Genomic DNA, 19,970 nt, shown 5'->3' with positions numbered 1-19,970 from the left:
GTGTAGCAGGCCTGGCCAGGGAGCTCCACAGCAATTTTCTTTATCAGTAGGACGTTTAATTTTATGTGTCGATGTTGAAAAGTTTATACAGATTAAAAACAACAACATACAACATTCACAACTTTCCAAACAAGTGAGAGCCTTCTGCCTCCAGGAGCAGATGGGCTTCTGTACCGTGAGCCTCAGGCAGTGGGGCTGGGAGGGGCCCTGCTTTTCCCCCACCCCTGGCCTCAGTCTTAGCTTAACGGGGAGCTAGAGCCCCAGCACCCTGGCCTCTTGTTCTGTAGCAAAAACAGACGAGGGGAAAGGGCCTGGCTGGGCACAGCGTCCTCAGTCTGACAGGCCTGGGGTAGCCGGGAAAGGCACTGCGGCCCTGGGCCGGACTCCTGCCCTCACCCTGGGTCCTGGCTGGGGTGGGGCAGGGAGGCAGCAGAAGCAGGCCCGGCGGGTCCAACTCTCCACCGGGCTGGGTGTTCTGGGCTTCCTGGGCTTTGGTGCCAGACTACAGCTGCTGCCCCCTGCTTTCTGTGGTGCACATGGGGGCCGAGGCAGGCTGGCGGAGGGAGCAGAGGGGCGAGAGAGGAGGGGACCGTCTTTCAACACGTGCAAAAGCTGCTGAGGCCACAGGACCTCCTGGTCTGGTGGGAGCCACGCTGTCACATGCCGGACTCCGAAGGCCTGTGGGCCTGGTAAGAAAGGTACACTGTGAGCACAGAGCCCGGGCTGGGTGCCCTCTGGCCCAGCACCCCTACCCCAGGCTCGGCCCTTACCTGAGTCTGGTTGGATGAGGAGGTGGTGAACTCCGAGTACCTGTTCCCGGTGACCCAGCCGGCCCACTTCCGGTACTCCTCCCTCACCTGTGGGGCCCGGGGAGCCAGGTTAGGGAAGGGGCAGGCCCCAGGCAGGGGGGCCTGGCGCACCGCCCCCTCCCCCCCCCCAGCCCAGCTACAGCCCACCTTCTTGTTGAGCAGGCAGTGGAAGATGAAGAGGAAGAAGCCTTGCAGGCAGTTGAGGATGGTGAAGGTGTAGGTCAGCACCCAGCTGTGTGGGTTAAAGAGGAACAGGCCGAAGACCCAGGTGCTGCCCAGCAGAAAGAGCTGAGCGACAGCCGTGATGGTCAGCACCCTGCGGAGAGGACAGCGTTGCAGTGGGGGAGGCCCCCCTCGCACACCCTCTGCTCGCTGCCAGCCCCTTCCCTGCCCTCCACTCTCACCTGGCCTTCTTAAGTTTCTTCATGTCTGGGTTGATCTCAGAAAACTTCTGCGTGAGTTTCCAGACAGTAGTCACGAAGATGACAGCATTGAACTGGGTTGGGGGGAAGGTAGAACTGGCATTAGGGGGAATCCCTGGGACTGGGGGGGGGGGGGCGGGGGTGCGGGGAGAGCTGGCCCAGTGTGGCTGCGCTCCTCAGGTGTGGGGTGGGGGCAGCTACCAGAACGATGAAGATCACAGGTCCCAGGAAGCTCCAGAGGAAGCCATCTTTTGGGTTCAACCAGCAACTGGGTGGGAAGGGAGGGTCATGTCAGCTCCGCAGAGGGGAAGGACACTGGCCAGGACCGTGGTCCCCTGCCCTCCCATCAGACGGCTCCGCTGCACTCACTAGCGGGAGCGGCCGTAGTGCTCGTGTCTGACGGCCGCCGAGATGGCCACGATGAGCAGGGGCACCCCATAGCCGATCAGGTAGAGCCAGCACTTGCTCAGGCCCTGGCCGTGGAACACGCGCACCACCAGGAAGTAGAGCTCCAGTCCCTCGAGGCTCATCCAGCAGAAAGCGGCCAGGAAGCAGTAGTGCAACAGTCCGGCCACCAGGCGGCAGCGCAGCCCCGCCTGCGGGGCGGGGGCGGGGCGGGGGCGGGGCGACGTCAGTACGGGGCGGGTCTGCGCCCCGCCAGGGACCTCGGGGCGGGCGGGGACGAGCGGCCACAGCTCTGTTGTGCCGAGGACCTCGCGCGGGCGGAGCGGGCGGTGGCCACCCAGCCCCGGCACTGGACGGGGCTCTCCCCCTCCCGGGCCCCGCCGGCCTGGGGTTCTGGTGGAGGTGAGACGTTCCCACCGCCCCGGACCTCACCTGGCCGCCTTCGTTCTCGATGCCCGCCAGGAAGATGGCGGAGCCCACGAAGAGGCAGATGCAGAGATGCAGGTGCACGGTGGTGCGCGAGCCCTGGATGGGCCGCACCAGCAGGAAGGTGAGAATGCATAGCAGCAGGCAGACTAGCGACAGCGCTAGCCCCACCTTGGTGATCAGGGCCAGCTTCGGGTCCTAGATGCAGGATGGGGTGCGTGGGGCTCCGTCAGCGCCCTGAGCCCTTCCTGCCCTCCTTGCGGGCCCCACCACCCGGACCCATCAGGGGCCTGCCCTCCAGGTCTCTGGAGATCATGCACTCGCCTCCCCCCACATCCCCTGCCTTCAACACTTGAACAGGCTTGCTTTGTGTCTCTTCCTAAACACCCACCACCCTGCGCAATGCACGCACACAACCACGGATGCACCAGGGATCCCAGTTCCTCCTGATGGGCCTCCCCGCGCTAAGCCTCAAGGCCACATTCTTCTTTCTAACACTAAGGGTCCCACCTCTCTGACCCTCGTTGCTCATCTCAAGTTCTACCCCTCCTACACCTGGCCACCTCTATCAACTCGTTGAAACCCGCCTTTTTGTCCTTCCTGAGCTTTTGGCTTGGACCAGAGCCTTCCATACTCTGCCTGGCCCATTTCAATTAAACGCGTGGCCCAGCTTCTCTGTGTATCTCTGAAGCCACATACAGAACGTTGTACTCCCTTTGGAGCTTTTAGCGATCATTTAACCACCGGTTCCAGACGGACAGTCAGAGGGGCGCTAGCCAGAGCAGTTGCTGGGTCCCAGGGAAGGGGCTGGGGGGCATGGGGTGGGACCACTGGGGCTGTGTGACCATACAGAACCAGCTGTCTGTCTCACCTAAGCCAGGCTTGCCACCTGTGGGCTTTTGAGGGCTGCTCACCTCTATGTCATAGTGGGCCATGAGGATGGCAAAGCTGCTCAGGTGGTTGCACTGGCACGTGGTGCTGTTATTACTGGTGCCCCGGGTCCAGCAGCCCGTGGTGTTCCAGTGCCCTCCGCCCCTGTCGTCACTCTTCCAGAATGCACACACCAGCCCCTGTCGCGGTCCGGGCATCTTCATCTGCAGGCAGGCGGGAATGGTTGGAGAGGTTAGCCTGGAGCCCACTCTTGGGTCCTGGGCTTGGTTGAGCCCAAGGGGGGCTGTTTTTCGTTTGACAGGTATTTACTGAGCGCCTCCTTTGCTGTGTCCCCTGGTCTGGCACACAATGAACAGGGCTGACACCAGTCCCTGCCCTTTTGGGCTCGGCATGCCAGTGGGGGAGACCGATGTAAATAATGAACCTGATAAGGAAACTAGATGGTGTGTTAGAAGGTAGTAAGAGCTTTTGAAAAGAGAAACAGCATAGGGGAAGGTGGGGCATGATTACAGACTGTAATTTTAAATGAGGAGGTCAAGGAAGACCTAAAGGAAGAGGTGACATTTGAACAAAGACTGGAACTGGGTAAAGGACTGAGTCACGTGGGAGACGGTGTGTCTCACACAGAGGGCACAGCAAATGCAAAGGCCCTGAGGTCCGTTTGAGGAAGAAGCAGAGTAGGGAAATGAAGGCTGCAGAGGAACCCCTGTGACCCTGGCTAAGGAGTGAACAGTAGGACTGATTCCTCCCCACCAGAGGACTCACAGGGTGGGAGAAGGCAAAGGTGACCGGGGAGTCAAGGTGCTCGGTGTTTGTGTTGCTCAGAAAGACCAAGTTGACGGCTGAGAGGAGCTCGTACTGGGCACCACGGACAGGACTTTGGTGGAGATCTTTTAGCTTAGCTTTCATCTCGGGGTCCAACTCCAAGGAGGCGTTGGCCAGCAATTTCTGCATTTTACAGCTGGAGAAGATGCCCATCACGGTGGGGTCTGGGGGGTAGACAGGCCGGCTACTACCTTCTGCCCTTCCTCCTCCCACGCCTCATCCTCCCTCCCAGGATGTCTATTCAAGCCCTCCAGGACGCCATGATGCCTGGGATCTGGTAGGCCAGTTTCTAGTTGTTGTATATTTAGAACCTCAACCCTTGCCACATCCCAGCTCCTCCTCCCCTTTCCCACGGGAGTCCCCTCTGGATCCCCGCCGTTACCTGAGTCCCTGGCTGCGGCTGCCACAGCCCAGTCCAGCAGCATCCGTGCGTGGCTCTGGCCTATGGTGGTGTATCCGTCCCCTTGCTCCTGGATCATCAGGGACAGCTCTGAGAAGAGAGGGGCAGTGATCGGGGGCTCTGGGTGCCGGATGAGGCCCCGGGCAGGGCGAGGTCTCACCTGTGTTCGAAGGGGAATGGTAGGTGAAGGAGGCTCCAGGCATGGCCTTGGCCAAGGTCCTCAGGACTCTTTCAAGCTCAGAGAGGAGGTAGGTGGCCATCTTGTGCCTTTCAGGCAGGGCCAAGGCGTCCAGGTCACTGGGGACTTCCAGCAGCTTATCCACTGACGTGATGAGGTTCTGGGGGGATGGGTGACAGCTGGTGGGTCACTGCCCTGCAAGGGCTGCCTGACTTCAACCCCCCTCTACCTAGGGGCACACTGCAGAACCACCTGGGGTTGCCTGGGGGACAGGCACGGGCTTCCTCCCAGGCTCTACACCTGCACTGACCAGCAGAATTGCCACAAGCCACACATGGCTATCCAGCACTCGAAATCTGGGTCCACGTTGAAATGGGAATAATTTCGAATCTGCTGGGTTAAATGCAATCTCCACATCAATTTCACTTGTTTACTTTTGTTTATTTTAATGTAGCTACTGGAAATTTTTATTTTTGTTTGCTTTTTTAATTAAAAATTTTTTTGATATATATATATATTTAATTTTACTTTTTAAATTTACATCCAATTTAGTTAGCATATATAATTTTAAAAAATTTTATAGCCATCTCTACACCCAGCGTGGAGCTTGAACTCACAACCCCAAGACCAAGAGTTGCACGCCCTTCTGACTGAGCCAGTCAGGCGCCCCACTACTGGAAAATTTAAAATGACATGGGCTCACATATTTCTCCCCAGCTTAGCACATAGGCTAAACCTTAACACATAATGCTCACTGTGTGCCAGGCACCGTTCTTTCTTTGAGCTTTACTTCTTTTAGTTCACAGAAACCTTCAAACCCAACTGTGTAAAGCAGGCACTATTTTCAGACGAGGAGAATGAGGCCCAGAGAGGGGGACTCACTCGTCTGACGTCACACAGCAGAAAGTGGCAATTGGTGGGGCAGGGTGGGTGGGATGGAGGGGATTTGAGCCCTTGTGGCCTAACTAGGGAGGCGAAATTCTTGACTGCTGCATTCTGTTGGCATTCTGTGCCTCTCCAGTGTGCGTGTGTGCGTTTTAAGAGGTGTATATATGTTTGTGTTTGTGCTCGTGTAACCCCTGCTTGGGCTGTCTCCACTCACACGGAAGCATCCCTCTGCCACCCCATGCTGTCCGTGGGTCCCCCCCTCCCCCCGCCCCCCCCTCCCCCCCCAGCGCTTGCTCTTACCTCGATGGTGTCCTGAGCCAAGGCCGGCTTGAAGTCTCTGCGCAGAACTTGGACTGTTTTAAAGAAGTGGGAGAGTCTCTGGGAAGAGAGGAGAAGGGGCGGGTCAGAGAGCCTCGCGTATGTGTGTTGGGGTGGGGGGTGGGGGGAGCTTGGGGAAATTGGGGGAATTAGGCGGGCGGCACAGAGGGATTCCTGCCTCCTGGTCCCTGCTGGGGCCACCCACCTGGCTCTTGATTCCAGGGGGTTCGGTCCAGGCAGGGAAGGACATCTCTGCAGGCGATAAAACAGCCATTTATTAGGTGTGAGAGTGTCTGTGTGTGTTGGGATGGCGGCTGGGGTCAGGTCAGACCAGGTACCTTGACAGGTGGTGTTCGTTTGCTTATTCTGGAATCCGGGTTTGAGCTCCCAGCCACGGCGGCAGCGGCACCTGTATGAGCCCACGGTGTTGATGCAGACGGTGGAGTTGTGGCACACAGGCGGCCAGGAGCTGCACTCGTCCACATCTGGGGACACAAAGGTGGGACTCAGGCCCTTCTCCTTCTGTGTCCCGCCCCCTTTCCCCATATTAGTACCTCCCACCTTGGCTGGAGGTGACGTCCCCTGCCGACCCCACATCCTGGTGATGCAGGAGTTATGGGAAGTGTGGGGAGGCCTGACACATAGCACGTGAGCCCTGTACAGATGTGCAGGTTGTGAACTATTGAAACACCTTTGTCCCAGTTGGTAATTAGCTGTCGCCTGGGGTCTCCAAGGAGCCTGCTCCTCAGTACCCCGGCTCCTTCCCCAGGATCGCCGCCCCCCCCCCAGATCTTTTCCCATCGAGCCTCAAGAGAATTAACGCTTGGCACAGCAGGGCACCGCCAGCATTCATTCTGCTTGGGTGGTGTGGGTGCCACTGAATACGCGTGCAATCAGCTGTTCTGAGTGTGGGTGTCTAAGATGTGGCATCTGAGCTCTGGACCTTCACAGACGGTGTTGTTTGGGCCATCGGGGGACCCAGGAATGGGCTTCCAGCCAGGCCGGCAGCGGCACTCATAGCTCCCAATGTTGTTGAGGCAGTGGGTGGTGTTGTGGCACGGGTTTTGCCCCGAGGTACATTCATTCACATCTGAGGACAAAGCCAGAGGGTCAGGGTCCCCTCCACTGGCGGCACCCACCTCTCACTGCCCGGCATCAGGGACCCTGCTGTTATTGCACGTGCTGCCCCCTGGTGACCTTCAACCTCAATCTCAGTGCACCTTATGATGGCCTCCCTGCAAGATGGGCGAGGCAGGGACCATGGTCCCCGGTTTACAGGCTGTGAAACCAGGGGGGAAACTGAGTCATGGGGACCGGACTTTCTTTCCAAGGACTCTCAGCTACTCCCTCCCCAGCTCTGGCCCAGCCTCCCTTTCCAGGAACTGGAAGCGACACCCTCCCCCTGCTCCCAAGAGGCAGGTGAAGAAGGGGCGAGACCAGGGGATGCTCACAGAGGCCAGGGGCTCCACAAGGGAACCCCAGGCCCGGAAGGCCCTGCTACCTCCCTGCTCTGTGGTGGGCCATCTGGGGAGGCAGATCCTTGGGCAGAGCAAAGCCCTGGTGTTTCAGGAACCCAAGGCTCTTCTCCCTCCTCCGTGGGCTGCGGGGTCCGCCTGGGCCCCGCCCCAGCTCCGGCGCAGCCTCACAGCATCTTCCGGGGCCTCTACCTGAGCACACGTTCGGGTCGCTCAGGTTGAGCTCCAAGCCAGGTGGGCATCCGCAGGTGTAGTTGCCCTGGGTGTTGATGCAGATGCTGCGGCCTTTACAGAGTCTGGGTTTCAGCTGACACTTGTCCACGCCTGCAGGGGGAAGGAGAGGGTGTTGGAGGCCTGCCTGCAGCTGTTTCCTGGGATAGAAGCATCTGGAAGGCCCCGCCGTCTCCTCCTCAGCGAGTGGGGGTGCCTTTTCTAATTCACATGGAGGCGTCCTAGGGGCGAAGCATGGTGGCCCAGATGTTCGGTTGTCCAGATGTGGCAGGAAGCAGCCTGAGTCCTCCCGTCTGCCTCTCTGGGTGGTTCCCAGCTGGGGCAGGGACGCATGACCACCTGTGTCCCAGCCTGAGGACTTGGTCAAGTCCAGGGTGGGCCTTCCTGGGAGCCGAGTGCCAGGGAAATGCTGCACACCAGACCAGGACCTGTCAGGGCTCCCAGCCATGGCCTTCACCCTGACTCCGCCAGGGTGGCCGCTTGCTGGCTGAATTCCCCTTGGAATCCCGGTCACCCTCAGGGGACAGACGGCACGCTCCCATCCACGCTAACTCTGAGACTCCAGCTCCACGGAGATGGACAGGTCCCACACCCGAGCCAGGCCTTTAAAAGACGAGGCTTTTGGGCAGGGGCAGGGAGAGTAAGGATGGACGGTGGGCGCCAGGCTGGGGTGGACGGTGTTGCTGATGTCCAGTCGGGCGGCCTTGGGGCAGTGAAGATGCCTTTTTCCCATGAGGGCATTCCCTAGACTGGCAGGAAGTGGTGAGGATCCACATCTGAGGGAGGCCAGCAGCGGGCGAGGACTGGAGAAGGGAGCAGGTGCTGATGCGTGAGGCATGGCAGATGATTGTGTCTTCTCGGCCCTTGGGCTCCCCCCAGGGGGGCAGACACTGGGCCCAGCCGAATGGGGCTCAGCCTCTATCTTCTGTCCCTCAGGAGAGGGCTGGGCCTGGGGCAATGGTCCTGGATGACAGTCTCCCTTGTCATCTGGTCCAGAGGGGGAGCCTCTTGGTTCACCTGACTCTCCAAGTGTGCAAATGGTGGGGGGTGGGGGAGGGTTGCTGTCACCTGGCCCACCCCAGACACAACATCCTCCGGGTCCTGGTCAGCCGGGCTGCCCTCAGGCCCCTGAACCAAAGTTACTGGGGAGGGTGGGGACAGAGCCTTATGCGGGGAAATAGAGGAAGGCCCAGTGGTTGAGAAGGGGTGGGGGTGGTCAGGGCATCAGGAGGGGCCTTCTCCAGGCAGGATGCTGGCTAGGGCAGGGCTGGCCCGGGGCTGTGGGCCTGCTCTCAAATCTCCATCCTCCCGCCTTTCCGGATGGGGTCCCTGGGTCCATCATGGCCAAGGGTCTGAGAGGGCTGCTGATATGGCCAAGCCCGTGAGGGCTCTGGTGGGGGCAGGTCTTGGCTGGGCAGTTCCTGATGGTGGCAAAGAGGACGGATCTTGTCCTGGAACGCACCTCCTGTGAACTATCTCGAATGCCACCTGCCTCTTGTTTTATGCAAATAAGGTGCCAGGGGGGCAGGGGGTACGTTCCAAACATCCAGAGGTGACCCTCTGTGGAGGAGTCTGAGCCGGGGGGTTCAGAGAGGTGCGGGACGCCAGGTAGGTGACAAGGACATCCTTTGATGCCTGGGGAGGGCGGGGCAAGGGGCCCGCGGAGCAGCCTGGGTCTCCCCTGCCTGTGGCCAGACGCGCTGCCACGACATGGGTGATGCGTCCTCGGCTGCGACAGAGGCTGAGCCCTTCACAGAGCTAGGTCTTCAGGTGGCAGGTCCTGGGCCAAACCAGCGGAGACTATCCCTTCCCTGTCACCCAGCTTGAGGTCCGTGGCGGTCCCTCGCCCCTCTCTTGTTACGTGTCTACCCAGCCGCCTGACGGAGTCCCCGTCTCTCAGCCCTGGCCTGTTGTAACACAGCAATGCAGCCCCTCGATAACCACAAGCACCACGACGGTGGGTGGGTGGCATTGCCTGTCCAGGGACACTGGGTGGGATCCATGATCCACATATGCAGTTGTGCAGGTTGCTCGGTGCACACGGGCATCTGGCCCGGGAGGCAAGTGGGAGTTGAAACCCGGCCCGCTCTCCATTCCCCAAACGTGCTATATTCACCTGGAAATGAGGGACCTTTTTCCATTTCCATTTCCATTTCCATTTCACGCGCTGTCCTCTGGCGAGGCCACGTGTCTGGGCCACAAGATTGACCCACAGGGGCCCCTCGGGACCAGCATTGCTGGGCTCCACGGAAGTGCAGGTGCCCCCTTCCCTCCCACCAGGGAGGCTCTGCAGCCCTCTGTCTGCTTGCAGGGCAGGAAGGGGCTGGGACCAAGGCTGTGGGCTCTTCTCTCCACAGTGGCTGGCGGTGGGGGGGGGGGGGGCGGGGTGCCTTGGACCCTCCTTAGAGTCCTCTGGACCCTCAGCTCTGCCCCGTCCTCACCTCACTTCTGCTCTCCTCCTCTCCTCTCTCTGTATTCTACACTAACCCCCTGTGGCCACTGCTGCCCTCCACCCCCAGCCCCCTGAGGATGCCCGAAGCCCCTTCCGCTGCCTGCTGTTCTCCCTGGAAGGGGGGCAAAGCCTGGTGATGCGCGGAGGCTGGCTTCTGGGCCTGAACGGTGTCCTCACTGCGCAAGACCACGGCAAGAGATGGGATTACAGTGGGGTCTCAGTGCCCACCCTGGGCACAGGCCCTGGGGACGCCCATCCCGTAGAGGGTGCATCAGATCATAAAACCCAGCAGCCACCACTGTTCTGTGCTTTGCTGCCTCCCTTCCTGGCAATTCTATGAGGTAAGCACCATTGTCACACACACACACCCCTTTTTTTTTTTTTTACAGATGGGTAAACTGAGGCACAGAGAGGCGGGATCACTTGTCCAAGGTCCCCCAGTTAACAAAAGACAAAGCTGCTTTTGTTTTTATCTGTAAAAACTAGAGATTCTTTTTTTTTTCTTAACACAAAATCACGATAATATCACATCTTGCGCATTAACGGTGATTTCTGAATAAGTATCCTGGCCAGGGTCACACACACAGCTATCAAGTGGCAAAGCCAGGATTCAGGCCCTTGTCCCTCCCGCTACCCTGCCTCTCTGTGCTGGTGGCCCAGGAACAGACATACCTGTCCCGACTCATCCCACCCCCGGGATGCTTTAGCAATGGCTCTGGTCACCCCAAACCTTGTAGACGGGGAGATGGAAGGTGTGGGGTGGTTCTTACCTTGACACGTGTTCTCACTCTCATTCCTGAACGTTTTTGCCCCAGAAGCAAGCTGGTATCCGGGGCTGCATTCGCAGTGGTAGCTCCCCTCTGTGTTCTGGCAGTCTGCAAATTTTCCACAGGACACTGCCAAGGGTGGCCCACACTCATTGATGTCTGAAACACAACAGGACAAAGGGTCACCTCCCAAACGCATGAGTTCCTGTGGGGAAGAGATCCCTACCCCCGGCCCGATTCCCCAGCATGGGGCCCAACGCTTTGTCAGTGTTTTTTAAGAAACGATTAGACTCTTGAGCTCTACTTCAGAGGCTGGGCTGCAGCTGGAGCAAGCCGTTCCTGAAGCCCACTCAATCAGCTCTGCTCTTCTCTGCCCTCTGGCTGGCAGCCCGGATTTGAGCACAGCAGGGAGTGCTGAGATGCGGGGTGGGTGGCATCTCAGCATCTTCCTCCCAGTCCTGGAAGGAGGCAAACTGGAGCATAGACTCCAGGGGTCCTGGAGACCCAGCTCCTCTCTCTCCAGTTTGTTCACTTCTTATTTCCCACCTTTATATCTTTTCCCTTCTCTTTTCTGTGCCCTTGATAAGAGTCCCAAGGCCAAAGGCGGAGACCCCAACTGCCACTCACATCTCCCATGGGCACTGGGCTATGCCTCACCATCTCCATGCCCCACCCCCCACCCCCCACCCCAGGCCCCTGTACCATCACAATTCTCCAAGCGGTTGGTGAAGATGTCCCCAGATAAAGAAGTGAACCCCGGAGAGCAGCGACAGGCCGTGGCGTTGACACATCTGGAGTTCAGGGGGCACCAGCGAGCACAGTCTGTGGGGATGGTGATCACAGTTGGAAGGTGAGGTCTGAGCCAGGTGCTGGGGAGTGGGGGGGGGCAGGGCAGGATCATCTCAAAGTTGGGGTTGCTGGGAGGGGCAGCCCTGGCCTTCCCCCTGCATCAGACCTCTCCTGCCTGGGCTGTGGGGGTCCAGGGCCCCCTCCCCAGGCTGTGGCTGTGGCTGACTTTGCCGCAGACTCACCACTGGTTTTCTGGGATTCAGCTTCGAACAGGGTCCACAAGACACACAGCACTGGAACAGAGACAGGGTGTGTGTTGTTGGGGGGTTGGGGAGGGGGCCCCAGAGCAAGGAAGGAATGATGGGGGCCTGAGGGTGACACATCTGAGGGCAGGGGGCTGCTGAGCGCTCCCAGGCTTGGGCTCTGTCCATTGCCTAATGAGAGAGCGGGCAGCCCTCCCTGGACTCCAGCAACCACGGCCAGAGTGTCTGCGACCTGTCGTCTGGGGACGGGTTTCAGACAGGGTGGGGAAGGGACCCAGCTGCGGCAACAGTTCAGTTGGCGACAGGGGGCCTTGGTTCGAATCCCAGACCTTGTTCCGGTTGCCTCACTTTTCGGTGCCTCAGTTTCCCCATCTGCAGAATGGGGATGTTAATTGGCAGCATTTCTTGGAGGCGTGTGAGAATCAGGCTCGTGGATACTGCTGGTGTGTCCAAGTGTTTACCATCGTTACTCCTTTCTATACCAGTGAAGGGGTTGGACCAGGTGTTCGAATCTCTGATGCTCCGGCCCCCACACCCTGGCTCAGGGACACAGGTGCACGCACACCACACCCACATCTGTCAGCCCAACAACCAGCTTGGGACCCAGTGGTGACATTTCACCCCAGGCTCCCTGCACACAGGAAGACGCTGTGGGCTCAGTGTGGGGGGTGGTGCTCGTCTCCCGCCGTTCCTGCTGTTCAGGGGGACCCTATTCCCACGGCATGTGTTTGGGGGTCCTCCTCAAGTCAACAGGGGCTCTAGAGACAGGGAGCTCCTTGTTCACCAGTGAGAGAGACAAGGAGATCGTGAGGGAAGAGAAGGAGAGGGGGCGGGGGGAGAGACAGGGAGAAAGGGAACAGGACAGGTGGAGGGAGAGAATCAGGCAGAAGTTAAGGCTGTGCTAGAAAGAGATGGACAGAGGAATCAGGAACTTACGGAAAGAGAGAGACTGAGATGGCAGAGATTGGACAGAGAGACACAGAAATGGAGAGATTGAGAGCAAGATAGAGATACAACTAGAAAGGGGGGTGAATGGAAACGGGAAGGGAGGGAGGGCGGAGGGTGCTTCAGCAACAGGTGGGGGTCTGGAAGGGCTGGGGGAGACCCCCACTCCCTGCCAGGCTAGGAATGCCGGCAAAGCTGGGGAGACCCCGATTATCCAGGGAGACCCAAAGTGGGGTGGTGGGTGGGGGGATGGAGACGGGGAGGGAGGGAGGAAGGGAGGGCATGAGTCACTTCCTGGGCCGAGGGGAAGGGATGAGTCACATTGTGTTGCCCCTGGATGGGGCTCCTAGGGGAATTCTGGGGTCCGTCGTTGTGAGCATAGTTGGAAGGGCTGCAGCGGGTGCAGATGGGAAGGTGCCCTGACCCCTCAGTTCCTGTGTCCAGACTTGATACCCCTTAGGCCAAGTGGGGCCAGAGACACCCCCCCCCGCCCGGCCTCAGGGCCCTCGAGTCAGAGTAAACTGAGGCTGGAATGCCCTTCCCCTCCCTCTAACGAGGATTCCTTCCTCTCTTCCTCCTCTCTGGCCGCAGGGCTTGGCTAATTCCCCCCTCGGCCAGGACCCAGTTCCTCTTTGCAAGACAGACCACAAAATGACCCTCCCTGGCAGTATGGGCCGTGGCTGATCTGTTCCCAGCTCCCAAAGCCCCAAGTAGCCACGGTCATGCTCAGAAATGCCCTGGCAGGTTCCGGTTCCGTCCATTCTATAGATGGACAAACGAGGCTTGGAGCCCAGAAAAAGCTCAGGAAGAATCTGGTGGAAAAAGAGGGGCCAAGGAAGGTGGGATTGAGCTCAAGTTCCCAGACCCTGGCGTGGAGGGGTCCTTTGCACCCCAAAACCTCCATTGGGGCCTGGGCGGGGCTCCTTCCCAACCACCAAGGCTGCTGGGCCAGGCCGGCTCCATCTGGGGCCTTGGAAGTCACCCAAACAGGAGCTGGGAGAGGAGCTGCTGGTCATCCCCTCTCTGTCCCATCTGGTTTGCATTGCAGGCAATGCAATTCGATTCTTGCTTCGGGACCCTGGGGTGGGGCCGGGGGAGTCACTCTCTTGCCCCTCCCGCTAAGGAAACCCCCCAGCCCGTACGTCTGACCCGCCAGTGTCCAACCCAGAAGAAAATAATAACAAATTAAAATAAACTAAAGTACTGTTTGCTTAATTCTTAACTGTGAACTCCACTCCCTGCCAGGAAAAGTTTGGGCACAAACTCACTCAGTCCTTAACTTAACCCTGTAAAGTGAAGACCAGACTCACCCCATTTTCCTGATGTGGAAAGTGAGGCTCAGGGGCTCTGTGCGTGGCCCCAGTGACCCCCCCCCCCATCAGTTGTGTCCCACTTAGACTCCTGTCCCTTGCTCCGGAGGAGAGCAGGGGTAGGGGTGTTAGGGGAGGACCTGAGCTCACGCCTGGCACCCTGGGCCAGCACAGGGAACCCCCCTGTCCCTGTGGCCCAGGGAAGCTCTGGTCTGGGCACCCCCAGTGTCATTTCTTCACTCTCTTTGTTGCCTGGTTGCTCAGGCAACGAGCTGCCGATAACCGTTAAAGCCACCCTGGGTGGGGCGGGAAGAGAGGCAGGGTGGGGGTGGGAGGACGCTACAGTAAAATCAAGTTCAAACCCCTAGCGGGCAAAATTCAACTCACGGGGGCGTCCTGTCTGGGACTGGGGGAGCAAGAATGGGGTCTCTGGGGCTCCCCCTGTCACTGAGATAGTGGGGGACATGTTGGGAGTGCCCCCCCCCGCATTAGAGGGGTCCTGGCTCCCAGGTCCCCAGCACTGCCCATGCCCTATATTAAAAGCAGTTGCCTACAGGGCCCCAGCACTTACTTTTTGCCCCCTTCCTTTCCCCATGCCTCAGTTTCTCCTCTTAAGGAGCAGCCAACAAAGTGTCTCTGGGACAGAGCTTAGAGATCCCTCTGAGTGGGAGTGGGGGGTCCTAGAGCACCTTGGGAGTCTCTGCCAGGGCAGGGGGGTGCCCGGGCACTGCCAGCCCCTCTCTCCATGTGCCCGCCTGGCCATGAGGCTTCTTCCTGTGCCGCGGGCCCCCCCGCCCCCGCCCCGAGCTGCCAGCCACACCTTCCCTTTCTCCACGGTGAAGGGAGTGTCAAGGCTCCAAGGGGTGCTTTCCGCAGCCCCCTCGTCCCTCCCAGGGGGGTCCTCAAATTCTCACCGTAAAGGAGGAAAAAGACGCTGTGGCCGGTGACTCCCATGGTCTGAACCCGGGGCCGGGGGAAGCAGAGGACGGGCAGGGCAGGCTGGTGTCCCCAGGCTGGGCAGCTGCGTGGTGTCCCGGGGCTGGCCCAGCCTTTATTAAGGGGGGGGAGGACAGCCGCTGGCCCAGGGCCCTCCCCGGAACTGGCGGGGCAGCTGGAAGCCAACAGGAAAATGCAGTAAAAACACAGACCCAGGGGCGTTGCACGGGCTCGGGCTCTCTCTCTCTCTCTCTCTCTCTCTCTCACACACACACACACACACACACACACACACACACACACACACAACCTGCCCGCAAATCCTCTGCCTGCTTTTCCACCATTTGAGCGGCTGACAAACTCTGGCCCCGTGTGTGTGCGCTGGGCATATCCAAGGGGAAAGTGGGGACGTGTGGGCAGGAGTGGGGAGGGAGTCTTGCCCAGGGCCCCCTGGCTCTTCGAAATAGCTTGGGGCTCCCGAGTTGGGCATGGCCCTGTGCTCACTGCCTTGCCATGCCCGAGTCCCCAGTGTCGCATCGAAGCCAACCATAACCCCCATCTCTGTTTTCCAGGTGAGGAAACTGAGGTCCAGAGAGTCCAGAGTCCCACGGGACCTGCAGAGGCCCGAAGGGGCCCTTCATGGGTGCTAGGCTGGCACCAAGAAGAGAAACGGCAGAGCCTCGGGGCCTCCATGCTTCCAGAGCTGGCCTTTCTGGGCCAGCGCTTACCTTGGTGGGAAACTTGTATTTCAGGGGCTTCTGGGCAGCAACAGGGAATCACAAGATAGAAGAGTTGTTTTCTTTCCTAATAAGTCACATGACTGGCTTGTCTCTTGAGGCGTCTAATAATTTTTTTAAAACGCTATTATTTATAAAGTGCTTCTTCATCTCAGCCAGGCCCGATCCTCCTAGAATTATCTATGCATCTATTTGAGTTCATTCACTTTGCAAAACACCTGCAAGGCAGGCGGGACTATGATTCCTAATTTACGGAGGGGGAGACTGAGGCAGGGGTAAAAAGGGGCTGAGCAGAGACACATATGCTGGCAGCCCAGTCCCTCCGGTCCCTGCCAGAGCTCCAGAGGTCCAGAAGAAAGTCTCTACTGGGTGCTAATTTGTCTTTAACACCTTGGCGCCCCTGGGGCCCTGGGGTTGGGGGGGGGGGCGGGGGGGGGGGGAGGGTGCAGTATCCACCTGGAGGCCAACCAAAGGGTTTTGCAACTAGGATGTCAATCTAAAGTTTCCTTTTTAATGTTTCTTTTTTCTTTCCTTTTTTTTTTTTTTTTAATGTTTCGTTTTGAGAGAGAGTGAGAGCAGGGGAGGGGCAGAGAGAGGGGCAGGTTCGGGGGACTGAGGATCCGGAGCAGGCTCTTTGCTGACAGCAGCTAGCCTGACGTGGGGTTCTAACTCACGAACCTGAGCCAAAGTCAGACGCTCAAGGGACCCAACCACCCAGGCGCCCCTCAAGTTACCTTTTTAAATGAATGGTTTCAGGGCTGCAAAAGTGTCGAAGATTAAAGAAAATAGGAAGTGCAGGATAGGTCGAAAGGGAAGGATAGTTGGTCATGGAAAAAAAAAAGGTCACCAATGGCTGAAAGCAGAGAAGCATTATCCCAGACATGCTGGAGCACCTCCGCCCCGGGAATTAACCCCTTCCGGCGCTCTCCCTCCCCTCCCCCACTGTCCCTTTGTCTTGGGTCGGGCCTGGGATGGCTTCTGCTGCAGGCACCCAAGGGGCTTGGAGGCAGAAGAGGACCTGGCTGGAGGCTGGGAGGGGAGGGGGCCAGACCAGGTCTGGAGTGGATCTGGGGCTTTTTCCCAGAATCTGGAAATCAACCTCAGGGCTGGACATCACCTCCCCACAGGCCTGCAGGCCAGACAGCTGGGTATCTGGAGAAGCTGGGGTTTGGGGGTTCCTGCCTGGGGGAGGTGGCAGGTATTGTCCCCACACCCATCCTCGTCCTCAGGGACCATCTATTCTTTGGGCTTTTCCTCCCTGGTATGTGTCTTGGGACCTTGGAGCAGGTCTGACCTCCCTGGGACTCAGTTTTTTTGTCTGGTGAATGGGATTAAAATGCCTGCCAACTGGCCTCACAGAACAGGGTAACAGGAGAAAAGGCTTCAAGATATCAGCTGCAAGATTGGGGAAGTCATGAAGGAGGACGTCCTTACCACCACCGCCACCACAATCTGGCCCATCAGCAAATCCTGTGGCCCTGCCTTCAGATAGACCCAGAATCTTCCTACCTCTCCTTCTCATTGGCCCCCACCCTCGTCTAGGCCCATCATCTCTGGCCTTGGTGTTCTGGCTCCTGCCTACACTCAGTTCCCCCTCACAGTGGCCCGAAGCTACCTGGGAATGCCCAAGTCAGGTCACATCCCTCCTCTGCTCAAGAACCCTCCGTAGCTCCCACGTCACTGGTAAAACCCCAAGTCCTCCTGCATGATCTGCCCTGTCACCCCTCTACCCTCACCTCCTCCTGCTCTAACCTTGCTCACTTGCTGCAGCCTTCCTTATGGAAAACACCGGGCACAGTCTGACCTCAGGGCCTTTGCACAGACTGTTGCCGCAGCCTGGATCATTCTTACCGTAGATGACCTCATGGCTCCCTCCCTCCTCCCCTCCATGTTTTTGCTCAATTTCCTGACCCAGCCCTCAAGTCCAAATGTAACCCCTACCGTCCTCAGCACCCCACCTCCTCCCTATTTTCTCAATTCTCACTAACTCCCATCATGGAATATACCTACTTACCTTATTTACTGTCTGGGCCCCACTAGACTCTCCGCTCAGGGGGCAGGACTTTGGTCTGTTTGTGTCTCTGCAGTGCTGGCACAGAGCCTGCACCCCATAGACTTAGTAACACCCCACACAGGCCGCTGTCGCTGCCCCCCACTGACGAAGAACCCCTTCGGGCTTCCTGATCTGGCCCCTGCTGGGGCGTCAAGTTGTTTCTCCCCCTTCCCTCTGCCCTGAGGCTCCAGCCCCGCTGACCTATTTGGCAGACCCCCTGACAATCTTGTGACCTCTGTCCCACAACAGGGAGGCAGGGACGTGGGTCCCTATTTGTCAGATGGGGAACTGGCCCCTGGACAGTTGGGCCACCGGCACGAGATTCCTCAGCTAGGAGGTGGCCGAGCCAGGATTATTCAACCAATAATAATAATAATACTCTTTATATTGTATTGTACCGTATCGTGGTCTATATATATTTTTTATTATTATAGCTACAGCAGTAACAAATCATGGTGGTGGAAGATGGCACTCATCCAGCGCCTACTGTATACCTGGCCCACTCCTAAGCGTGCTACAGGGATTGAACTCACTTTTCTTCCCAACAGCCCTAGAAGGCAGGTGCTGTGATCTCCATTTGACAGATAGGGTAACTGAGGCACGGAGCGGTGAACTGACTTGCACAGTCCACAGGGCACCCCCATCTCATATCAGAGGTCCTGGACAAACCCGATCTCTTCCTCTTTTGGATCGTGTGGTCTTGGGGAGGTGATGTCCCTGGGCCTCAGTTTCCTTGTCTGTGAAATGGTCGGAACCTGGCCCAAGCGCAGGTGAGGGTCATAAAAGAGAGGGTCATAATCGCAGGGGCGTAGCTGGGAGTGGACGCTCCGTGAACAACGGCTGTGGCTGTTAGGATGCTCCCCCTTCTCTTCGCTGCAGTGGGGAGGGAGACAAGCGTCCCCAGCGTCCTGCCTCCTGGTTTCTCGTGCTACCTGCCTATGCCCAGCACCCACGCAAGCCCAAGCTCGTGCTGAGGTAGGGGGTCAGATGGGGTCTCTGGGTGGAGGGGGGCTAACAGGAAGCCCCCTGCCTGGGAGACAATGGCAGAGGAAGGGGCCGGGCCAGCCCCCACGCGGATGAGCCCAGCTGCTGGCTCCGGGAGGGCGGCACAGCTATTGTGAGGCCAGACAGCTGTCCCGGAGCCAGGAAGCCAGGGAAGAAAGTGGGAGGCCACTGGCCGACCCTGACCCCCCAAACCAGGGCGGGCCCGACAATGGGCCCTAGACACCTGGATTCGCCAGGGCCGGGACCCCCAGCATCCACCTGCCTGGGGGCTCCCGGTGCAGAGCCCTGCCCAGCCCAGCCTGGGGAGTTAGGAGGCAGTGCTAAGTTGGGCCATATTTATAGTTCCCTGGCACCGCTGAGCAAACTTCTAAATATAGACGCCAAGCTATTTGGGGCCTCAGCCCTGGGGCGGAGTGGGAGTGAAGGCCACCACTGCACGTGTGCCTCCCTGGCCTGGGCCCCCGAGACTCCCTGGGCCTCTGTCTCCCGGGGCTGAGGCCGTGGGCGGTCTTGGGGGGGCAGTTTGTCCGCTTGGATGGGGGTACACAGAGAGAGACGCGGTGGAGTTGCCCACGGCCACAGCCCAGGGCGACAAGAGGCTGGGACGCCTGCAAGGGGCGGGCACGCATGCGTTCCAGGCCCAGGAAGAGGGCACGCATTTGTGCCCGCTGTCCCCAGCGCCCCGTTCTCCCACCTCTTCCACCCCAAGACCCACTGGGGTAAAGGCAAGTGGGTGTAGCTGTCACTTCGGTGTTCTTGGCTCTTCTAGGAAACAAAGGCCCCCAGGAAATGGCACAGGCACCCATAAGCCGCAAACAGACTCCAGCTCGGAACCCATTTCCCCTTCCCCACCGGTCTGACTTCACTGGTGGCCTGGGTGGGGGGCCGTGACGTGGCTGGGGGGGGGTGGAGCTATAAATAGCCAGTTTATAAGCAGCTGCCGAGCTAGCCAGGCAGGAGGTGGCCCTGGAACCCAGGAAGCTTCACAGGGGCACAGCTGAACCCCAAAGCGTCCCCAGCTTCACGCCTTCCCAGCCATCGCCAAGGTTTAGGGAAGTGAGGGGGACGTGAGAGACAAGCTGCTTAAAGCCAGCGACGTCAATGATTCTTTAAAGCAGCACCTTCACACCCCAGCCATTAAGACTTTGATGGAAGCTTAGTGGGTTCAGCAACCGTCTAAAGGTATTGGAGTTTCCTACAGCCAGTGAGAGAAGCAGGGGCGGGCCACGAGAGGGGCTGGCTCTTAGCAACACAACCCTTTCGTTCTTTCTTTTTAAAGCTTGCTTATTTATTTATTTATTATTAAATTTTTTTAACATTTATTTATTTTTGAGACAGAGAGAGACAGAGCATGAACGGGGGAGGGGCAGAGAGAGAGGGAGACACAGAATCCGAAGCAGGCTCCAGGCTCTGAGCGGTCAGCACAGAGCCCGAGGTGGGGCTCG

At 58.7% G+C, this 19,970-nt stretch overlaps 1 protein-coding gene and 1 long non-coding RNA gene across 5 annotated transcripts; one reads left to right on the top strand and one right to left on the bottom strand.

Moving 5' to 3' along the window:
• Positions 1 to 34: 34 nt before the first annotated feature.
• On the bottom strand, positions 35 to 14,857 carry ADGRE5 (adhesion G protein-coupled receptor E5). Of its 4 annotated transcripts, XM_078443288.2 has the most exons (20): positions 14,709 to 14,854; positions 11,519 to 11,569; positions 11,190 to 11,309; positions 10,491 to 10,646; positions 7,230 to 7,361; positions 6,506 to 6,652; positions 5,901 to 6,047; positions 5,768 to 5,814; positions 5,545 to 5,622; positions 4,339 to 4,516; positions 4,161 to 4,268; positions 3,719 to 3,942; positions 2,977 to 3,156; positions 2,069 to 2,260; positions 1,601 to 1,827; positions 1,433 to 1,499; positions 1,214 to 1,305; positions 957 to 1,125; positions 771 to 857; positions 35 to 686 (listed from the first exon to the last, which is right to left on the bottom strand). In XM_078443288.2, exons 1-20 carry the CDS (start codon positions 14,746 to 14,748, stop codon positions 657 to 659), a joined length of 2,472 nt encoding a protein of 823 aa, XP_078299414.2. In that variant the 5' UTR covers positions 14,749 to 14,854; the 3' UTR covers positions 35 to 656. The 4 variants fall into 4 exon arrangements, with proteins under 4 accessions (XP_078299414.2, XP_078299416.2, XP_078299415.2 ...); XM_078443290.2 differs by lacking the exon at positions 6,506 to 6,652 and having other exon boundaries at positions 14,709 to 14,857; XM_078443289.2 differs by lacking the exon at positions 7,230 to 7,361 and having other exon boundaries at positions 14,709 to 14,857.
• On the top strand, positions 11,251 to 15,541 carry LOC144615735 (uncharacterized). The gene is made up of 2 exons (XR_014136417.1): positions 11,251 to 11,342; positions 15,308 to 15,541. It is a non-coding gene; the product is annotated as an uncharacterized LOC144615735 (long non-coding RNA).
• The last annotated feature ends 4,429 nt before the right edge of the window (positions 15,542 to 19,970 follow it).

This window comes from Panthera onca, chromosome A2, assembly GCF_046562875.1.
Source record: "Panthera onca isolate mPanOnc1 chromosome A2, mPanOnc1 haplotype 2, whole genome shotgun sequence".
NCBI lineage: Eukaryota > Metazoa > Chordata > Mammalia > Carnivora > Felidae > Panthera > Panthera onca.
The sequence above is the reverse complement of the archived record's forward strand: the minus strand, read 5'-3'. Positions and strand labels throughout refer to the sequence as shown.